Raw genomic sequence first — 9,867 nt, 5'->3', positions numbered from 1 at the left:
TCAATATGATGAAAAATTAGATAAGTCAGTGGCTTTATTTCCTATCAATAATTGTTAACGTGATCCTTTTGCTTTTAAGCCTATCATTGATACAGTGGTTTGAGAGTTATATTTAATTTTCTTACTGTAATTATTTTCTCATTGTTTAGAAATTCTTATGTCTTATCATTGATTCACATCTATTAACTCATCACAAATAGACATATATTACTAATAAATGCAAGAAGGTCGGTCGATTCTTATTATTATTTATAGACATGATAGGATAGATATCATTTAATGACATACTATCAGTAGAGTACATGAGTGATATACATAATGAAAAGAAAATTACATAAAAACGTCCAAATGGGAGCGCACATTTTTAAAAGAAAAATTAATGCCATGTTTCCAAAATCATGATGTTATTATGCAAGTATGAGATTGTGAATTGCTACTCAATAAAATAATTTCAAAACGAATCATTGCTTGTACATTTTTAGAGATTCATAATAAGTAATATAGTTATAAAGATGACAGAAGTGAGCATAATATTGCTGTAATTGATGCTCTTGGTTTAAATTCTCCTACTCTATTTTTGGTATAAAATTACAGACAATGTATTATAAATTGGAAAGAGAAAATTTTTAATTAAAAGAAAATAATTTAAACCAAAATCAACTGTAAGGAGGTGTTTGGAGAAGGAAGAAAATGGGAGGAAAGAAATAAGGAAACGAGGATTATGAAAAGGAAAAGACTATTTATTATCTTATTTGGAGAAGTATTAAAGGAGAGGATTACGAGATATTATTTATAATTCTTGTTTGAGAAAAGAAATAAGTGAGAAAATTATGGAGATTGTTTATAATATTTGTTTGGGGAAGGATTATGATAAAAAATTGTACGAAAAAAAGCTAATTTTTGTTTCATAGGTATAAAAAATTTTTGTTTTTATGAACTCAATACAAAATAAAAAATGTGCTAATATTTTTTGTATTTATGTAAATTTATCTGTTGTTCATACCATAAAGCCTTTACAACAAAAAGTGGTATTCAAATTCATTTTTTTAGTTAAGGTAATCTCCATACACCAAAAATTTGTATTAATTTTTTTTGTTTGTGGTGGTTGATTTTGTATTAATTTTTTTTTGTTGTTTTTTTTTCTTCATTTGTATAGTAGTTTTTTTTTTTTTTTTGCTTGGGGTAAAATATGTTTTTGAAATTTGTATTGTAAATCCAATTTCCAAAGAAATTGTATTATTTATTTTTTTATTTGTCTTTAATTTGTAGTTCAATTTGATCTGTAAATTTAATACATTACAAAATATAGTTCAACTTGGAGAGGAAATAAGTGGGAAGGATTGACAAAAAAAAAGGTTTATTACTTTTCTTTTAATTTGTACTTTTGTATTTTTAATTTACCGAAATTTAGATTTTTTATTGGAAAACATGTTCCATTAGTTTTCGTAAATTCAATGTTAATTTTGAATTTTTTGTAGGCAAGTTTTTCATGCCAATAAACTAATTAATGTGTTACATGTGAAAGAAATTATATCAATTTCTTAAAGTTGATGTTGTAAGTGAAATATTAGGAAATTGCATATCGTTAACTATCGTTAAACAAATGAGGATGAAACAACTAGAACATCTTTTGATTTGGACCTACATATCTACCACCGATACTAATTAAATCCAGATGCAAAACCAACAGTACTGATAGAAACAACTAGAACATCTTTTACAATTTCACACAAAAAAGGATACTCGATTCCATTTAACTTCCACCATTGCAAAATGTTAAAATCTTTTGTTCATAGTAAAAGAGACTCATCCAAATAATAATCAAGCTTTGATTTGACATTGTCAACATTATTCTCCACATTATTAACAAACTTTTTAAATTTGAGGTAGCCATCTTTCCTATTAGCAAGAGAAGTTGAACTACTACTTCCATCTCACTTTGAAGTCGACGAAGATAGAATGTAGAATGCTAAGATTCTTCTACTGTACTTGATTTTAAATTTATAAAACTTCATCAAATCACAACATATGATGAGATCCATATATGGATATAAGTTTAATTTCAGCATATGATGAGATCCATATAGTTGAGGAAAATAAAAATGGATCAATCTCATATTGAATCTAGAATCTAATATTGTTGTTATTGCCAACACACCATAGATCACATTATAATATTTTTTAAACATGAAAATCATTATTGACGTCATTACTTGTATCTCCTCAATGTCAGAATTAAGCCACTTTAGAAAGTTCCAACCTAATTTTACAAACTTCTTTAAAGAAAACATCGAAGATTGGATAACTTTGAACCAGAAAAACAACACATTCATAAAGTAAAATAATTCCAATCATTTGCAAAATCTCAATCTGTCTTTGAAGAATGACAAGTGTATAGTGGTACACATTGTTTTGGACAGAGAAACACATTATTGTATTCAAATGTAGTTTTAAGCATCACATATGTTGAATTTCATCTTGCAACTCGGTCAAAACCTAGTTTTTTTGTGTGCATGGAATTTGTAGTTGACAAACTTCTTCCTCAAATTTTTCTTTTGTTTTGGGAGAAAATGCCAAAAAATGAATCCTACCTCAAATCTTCACTATACCATTAGAAATTACAGTCAAATCATCTTTCACTATTAAATCCAAAATATGTTCACAACAACGAATGTGGAGCAAACTTCCATGCAACCAAAGTGTCTTTGAATCTAACTTTCTTAATAAAATGTAAATATTGTCTCATTTGTTGAACAATTATCTACTAATAAAATGGATAATTTACGATCCATGTTCCAACTGAATATAAATTATATTAATGTTTCCCACCCAAAGTAAATGTCAAGTATGTGAATGTATGACACATTTACGAACCTAATATTACGTAATAATATGTTAAAATGTAAACTAATAAATGTTGAACAAAAAATATATTACAACACAAAAGATTTAAATTAAATTACCTCATGAGTCTATTTTGTAGGACTCAAGAATCATCAATCAAAATGTGTCATGATTGCTATGTATTCCTTCTTCTGGCCTGTTGCAGTCCACATATCTACAGTAACTGCAAGCCCAACTTTTATTCCTTTCCAAAAATTTCATTGTTTTAATTCTCTTCTTCAAATTTTTTTATTATATCTCGTATCATCGTGCTTCTTGAAATCATCTTAGACATTGGTTGAATACCACTAAAAACTTTCTAAATCCTTTGTTTTCAACCAAATTTATAAAATATTCACGTAAAATTATGGTACAATAAAAATCTTTTCCAGGAACTTCATAGTAGATAAAGTTGAATTTAACATTACTTTTTCCTTATAAATTTTAGTGGGTCTATTTTCTAACGTCTCTTTGTCAATGTAAAGGACAAATTTGAAATGGTCATGCAAATGTTTTGTTCCATTTCTATATTAATTCTCCTTCTAACTTTTTTTTCCACAATAATTACATATTTTTCTAAAATTTCAAACTTTTCAAAAATATCCTTAAACTAACTAAAAAAAGTTTAGAAATACACTTAATGTTAATTTAAAATAGAAATCAATAAAATTGAAAAAGTTTCATAAATACCATTGACTTTAAAAAGTTAAAAAAATATATTTTCATTCCTCCAAAATTTTCAACAATTTTCTCATGAATCAAAATAAAAACCTAAAATTTAAGTTAAAATTATAATTTTAAATTTATTTGACTACTAAGGGTGATAGATCACAGGCACCATCAACTTCTATCGTTACTTTTTAACATATAGTTAATTGTCAAATAAAAATGTATTTGACTATTAACACATAAATTTATTAGTTTTAGATTTTTTTTTTTACTAATAACTTTAGTATGTTTGAAAGAGATTTTTTTTTTTTTTGAAACTTTGTGAGATTTTGTGAAAATTTATGTTTTAATTAAAGTTTAAAATATCGATGTTGATGGATATATCAAAGTCTTGATTTTACAGATTTTTTGTAATGTGAACAAATTATAATTTTTTTTATTATTTTCAAATAAGTATCCATCGTTTGATTATTATCATTTTTATGTTTACTTTATGTGATTTGTAGATTCTTTTTAAGGATGTAATGGATCGATTCACCCCTTTTGATTCAATATCGATAAAAATATCAATATATCGATGAAAATTTAAAATTATGGTTTTAACTTAAAATGTTGGGTTTTAAGAAAGTTGGTGTAAAATTGGACGAATGAAAGTATCTTTTGATTTTTTTTTAAGTTTAAAAATATTTATGAAACTTTTCGATAGTTGTGATATTTTTTTAAACAAAACTTTAATGGTTTCCATAAGGATATTTTTACGCAATTTTTAAAAGTTTAAGGATATTTATAAAACATATGAAAGTTTAGTAGCATTTTTTTCCCGTAAAGTTGTGAGATATTTTTTTTATAATTTAGCCCTTTTTTCAACTCATTTATTTTAATCTTAAAGGTAGATTAAAAAAAAAGATTGTTAGGAGAAATTCTATTTATATTTAAAACCAGAACCATATAGTTATACTAAAGAATAATTTACTTAAATATAACAAAAGTCTAAAATATTTTCGGCTCGTATAACAAAATAAGAAAACCTATGATGTGCGATCATTTTTTTTATAAATTCTATATATGTTCTTGCGATTTATATCTTCTTTGCTATTTATTAGTTCTGAGTCATCTCGATGCAATCAAGACTCGAGATTGAATAACTAAAGGTGTCTTTCATGTCAGGACAACATATGCTCGAGAGCGAATAAAATAAAGGTAGAATTCTTTCATCATGGAGCATCTTGGTGCCACTAAAGCCCGAGATACAATAGCTAGAGGAAGAATTCTTTCATCCCAGGGCATGGTATGACTGAAATCATGTATCACAATCGTTCTACACAATCATGTATCAAGCACGTGTGACCGATTTATCGCAGGTTAACTGGGACAATTTTGATATTTTACATCGTGGACCTATAAGCTTTTTGCATTTTTCAAAATGATTCTATGTAGTTTAAATATTTTATCGATGGTTTTATTATTTAAAAAAACCATTATATTATAATATAGAAAAATAAAAAACTCAAAGATTTTTATCAATAATGATAATAAAAACGTGATATCTCTAAAATTTTGTTATATATTAATTTTGACCTTTAAGAATGTAGGGTAAACCATCCTTCCTACTTTTCAGACTTTATTTTGCTTTTATGACTGAGTCTCATGACATGACAACAACTAAACATAGAGTTTGATTAAAACAATAAATATTAAAGTTGAGAATTTCAAAGTCAAAATAAATACTAAGAGTTTTTTTTTTTCCTTCTTTTTCAAAGTTCTTTTCATGAAGATGAAGGTCCACCTAGATTAAATATCATATTAAATGAAAATCTGAGGCAATTAATGTCTTTCAATCTGGTGGGAAAAAATGACAAGATTAGAACTGCCAACAAGAATGGGTGTGATTTGGATGGAGCTTACTAAAATAAATGAGCAATTTATGAAGCTTTTATTAGTACTCAAAACCATAACAAGTACTCACCAAGAATTCATGACTCAGAAATAGTAACTTGCTGCAACTTCAGTAAGAAAACGACGAACAATAGCTTTTGACCACCTTATACTTACTCAAGATGATCGAAATTGCAACGACGCTTGTAGCCGTGCTTCTTAGGCATTCAAGTAAATTTTTATGGATATAGGAACATAACAATTGGTGTTTTTCCATATCAAAGACTCATACATTGACTGGATAATCAGCTTTGCTCGAACAAGACTGTGAGGGAGACAATATGCCGCTTAGAAACTCTTATCGACCTCCTCGTCACATTCAACCGAAAACTTTCCTGTACTATGGCCACCAATCTTACTAAACGACCCCAAAGCCGATAAGCTCTTGAAGCTACTGCTGCCCTCACTAAAATTTGACTTTCTCGACCGCCTTAGTTTCGATGAATTAATTTCAGATTCTACATTATCAGTCACCTTGATCTTTGCCACGAGTAGTTGAGTAATGCTGCTCCGACAAAAAGGGCACAGTGGGGTGGTAGGACAATTGGTCGAGGAATTTGGTTTCTTGTAACAGCATAAAGCTAGGGTGCAATGGGCACACATTTGATGACCACAAGGATGGACCTCTAAAGTGCAGGCCTGTTCAAAGCATATGCAGCATAACTCGAGATCGCACCCCTGTTCGGAAAATTCCACGAGAACATAAGAATCAGAATACGTGCAGTTTGAGACAACTCAGTAGTGTGGTTCATTCAATGGAACTCGTAATCTTTACAACGTAACAAGTTAAGCTGACTCACCGAGACCATCCTAATGGATGATTACAACTAGAAAGATTCATGTTATATATATGAATTATTTGTTCTATGTTTTCGTGTTTTCAGGTCTATGGAGGCTTTCCTGCCCTAAAATGTAGCTGAAAATTGAAAAGTGGGCCATATACCTATGCTCTAAGAACTTTTTTCTTCAATAAAATTTTGTGCATTGCTTTAGAATATGAATCATCTATCGCACCGAAGTCCAAGATGAAAAATCGAAATTACCTCAGATTCTGCATCATCCAACTCAGCATCAGATTGTAAAGGAGATGGAGATGCGTAGGAACTCTCCTTCAAAATGGCCTTCTCTCTCTCCATGTTTGCTTCCACCAAGGCCCTCTCTAGCAGAGCTTTTGCCTCTTGATTTAGCTCATTGATGAATTTCAGTTTTGATGGCCAGACAAGAGGTTCTGCCGCTGAAGGATTCAGCAAGGCAGCACATGCCCGATTCTTGCGCTTCATAGCAACTGTGTAGGGTATTCTCCTGCAGTCAAGTGTCGAAAAGTTTTTAAATTAAGACTGAACAACTGAAGTTTAAAATTTCCAAGAAATTGTAATTGAATGTGAGCAACAACTGAGGAGATTATTGTTCTAGAAGGTTAAGGTAATTGAGCATTTTATAGTCATTTGATTCACTAGTTCATGATTCCAAAAGGAAGAGTCACTAATTTTGTTCTAAAAGCATGTAATCCGTGTCAAATTGAGTATCGCTCAACTAACATAGTCGACCCAAGTGGTTTATGATTCGAATCCCCCATCCCTATTGTACTAAAAAGAAAAATAGCCACCAGACAATTTCACTGAACTTTTGTTCAATAGAAAATGTATCAGGACAACACAGTTCCATGGAAATGCTAAGTTATATGCAATGATTTTTGAAAGATGATTACTTCTGCAAATTCTGCAAGAAGCTACAAGAACCCATCCGAAGACCTCATAGAGATTCATCTCCAAAAACATACTGGATCTCCTTTATAGAGTTGCAAAAGAAATCTTGTAATGAAAATATCTCGACGTTTTTCTTCAGATGATATTTTTTAAGGACGAATTAAGGCATCAAGGGGAAGTGCTGTATAGAGGAGTGAATTATAGAAACTTTAAACCCATCATGTGCTAGATTTGGGTTTCTTTGACTTGACAAAGTGTGGATTTTAGACGTTTGAGTATACGTATTCAGAACTTATGTGCTTATGTAGCTCACGTAATTCGCAGTGCCAACGATTGAAATGGTATAAGCATAACCAGTGAGTCAAATGCCCCAGAACTTGGAAAAAGCTCAACAATGAGGGATACAAGAAAAGAATGATCAATTCATAGAACTTGTTAAAGCTTACCCAGCTGAATCCACTTGTAATCTTTCTGCTCCCCACGCAAGTAATTCTCGAACACATTCTAAAGAACCACTTCTAGCAGCTAGATGAAGAGGTGAACTCCCTGGATAGCTGCAGCAAATCAATGCATTTTTTTAAATTTTAGTGAAAGATCAGCATATATAAATACAACCTACATCACAATCTGCTTAGATATATATACCCATAAGCACAGGTTAAAGCACAAACTAGAGCTCCATTTGCCAAAAGGATCTGAATGCACTGTGGCTGTTTTCGACGTGCTGCTATATGCAACGGAGTGGCACCTCCTCCATCTCGAATGTTCACATATCTGATAAATCCCCTGCCAATGACATCCATTTCAAGGTAAATAGGCCATCAAAAACAGGAGATCAAGATCTGAGGAGACGGGAAACCGACCAAGTGCCTGCAACAGAAGCTGAATGGGCAGCAGAAATTATGGCTTCTAAGCAATCTGAGTGACCATAATAAGCAGCATAATGCAGGCAGGTTCGCCGATTTAGAGAATCAAACATCAGAACCTATTGAAATCATAAAACAACAATTGGTTAATGATTACTTTGTAATTGAAATAAACATACATAAAAAAAAAAAAACTCAATAAATCACAGAAATTGGGACACAAACGTTTGATCCTGCTTCAATAAGTCTCTGTACACAGGATATCTTCCCATTCATTGTAGCCAGCATTAATGGGGTCTAAAGTCAATCACAACCAAAATAAAATTAAACCATAAGAGGAGATAAGAAAAGAAAACAGAACGGATTAGCGCGAACATGCTCGAATTAAATATCAAGTTTCATTGATGAAGCTGATTAATTCTAGTTGAAATCCTCACCTGTTTGTTGCGATTCAACACATCAGGATTCACAGACCGATCCAAGAGCAGAGAAAGAATCTGATTAAACAGCAAAAACTTCCAACCCATCAGATACAAATGTCCAATAAGTGATTCACCAAACAAGAAAATGGAAAACAAAAAGAAACCCACCTCGATCTGACCATAAGCAGCTGCGATGTGCAGAGCAGACATCCTGGAACGAGGAGTGGTCTGTTCCAAAACACTTGGATCAGCTTCTACCATAGTTCTAACAAATTCCAAATCCCCATTCTGCACAGCTCGGAACAACCCATTTTCAAGGCGTTCGCCACAGCTCAAGCCCTGACCCATCAGCTCTCTCACATGGAGAGATACCCAGCAGCTGATTCACGCGCCACCGCGAAGGGTGGCCGGAGTCGGTGTGGTGGTGGATTAGGGGCGTTGCTGTAGCTAAACGCTGAATATTGAAAGGGAAATCTCTTTCCTCTTCCTCCTTGAGTCCTTGGGCTGCTGCTTTGTTTTGACCCTTTTTGTGTGAAATTTATGACTATTGCTATCTGAATTTGACTCTTTCTCTTCTCCTCTGAATCCGAGTGCTGTCTTCATTATTATAATTAATTAAGATTAAGAAGACAGAATTTAGTCAATTAATTATTACATCAATTCATTCATCTCAATTGCTTTCCCCTCTTTTTCTCTCACTTTTTCTTAAGTTTCAAAAAGATTAGGCTATACGGTTGGTGACACTCAATCTTTTACGGTAAGAATTTTCTTTAATAATTTATCTCAATACCTATTTTCTTTCACCTTTATGATTATTATTGAAATAATGTTTAAGGAGATAATTTGAATACAATTATTTTAAAATATTTACATTTTAACCAAGTTTAATTTGTCTCTATATTGCTAAATACTACTAAATTACTAAATTCATACACAAGTATAGTAGTTCCATATTACTAAATAGTTGACTAAGTTAGATATTTCTTAGTCAAGAATAAATAAATAAAAATCTTATTTCTATACGTCGTTAGAATGTGAAAGTAAGATTCAATTTTAAAAGTTTCTTGTCTAGTAATCGACCATCAATAATGTTGGTGAAAACATAGCTAAGAAAAACATCATATATTATACTTTACTTGATACTTGAGGTGTCAAGATTTTCTAAACAACATACCTTTCATAAATGTTAAAAAATGAAACTTCAAACCTTGTGAGTGCATAGGTTATGTAGCCTATAACTTACTATTTAGTTATTAATATTTTATTTTTCGAAGAGAAAGATTATGTCAATTAAGGAAACTCATTTTGACAACTTAGTGTTTATTATTTGTCAAAGTTTAAATCAAAGTTAAAAATTTCTTGAAATGTAGGTATGTGTCAAGACAA

At 30.9% G+C, this 9,867-nt stretch overlaps 1 protein-coding gene across 1 annotated transcript; it reads right to left on the bottom strand.

Moving 5' to 3' along the window:
• Positions 1-5,457: 5,457 nt before the first annotated feature.
• LOC101214726 (putative E3 ubiquitin-protein ligase XBAT31) lies at positions 5,458-9,077 on the bottom strand. The gene is made up of 8 exons (XM_004142024.3): positions 8,650-9,077; positions 8,497-8,556; positions 8,285-8,356; positions 8,057-8,178; positions 7,839-7,979; positions 7,640-7,747; positions 6,531-6,789; positions 5,458-6,165 (listed from the first exon to the last, which is right to left on the bottom strand). Exons 1-8 carry the CDS (start codon positions 8,827-8,829, stop codon positions 5,776-5,778), a joined length of 1,332 nt encoding a protein of 443 aa, XP_004142072.1. The 5' UTR covers positions 8,830-9,077; the 3' UTR covers positions 5,458-5,775.
• Between the last annotated feature and the right edge of the window lie 790 nt (positions 9,078-9,867).

This window comes from Cucumis sativus, chromosome 4 (assembly GCF_000004075.3).
Source record: "Cucumis sativus cultivar 9930 chromosome 4, Cucumber_9930_V3, whole genome shotgun sequence".
NCBI classification, from domain to species: Eukaryota; Viridiplantae; Streptophyta; class Magnoliopsida; order Cucurbitales; family Cucurbitaceae; genus Cucumis; species Cucumis sativus.
This window is presented reverse-complemented; position numbering and strand designations above follow the sequence as displayed.

Coding starts and splice junctions, on each gene's coding strand:
- LOC101214726 (XM_004142024.3), bottom strand. CDS start 8,829: ATGGGTCAGGGCTTGAGCTGTGGCGAACGCCTTGAAAATGGGTTGTTC. Junction 8,557..8,649: donor CTGCTTATGGTCAGATCGAG/GTGGGTTTCTTT, acceptor CTGTTTAATCAG/ATTCTTTCTCTGCTCTTGGA. Junction 6,166..6,530: donor TGGATGATGCAGAATCTGAG/GTAATTTCGATT, acceptor TTTTCCGAACAG/GGGTGCGATCTCGAGTTATG.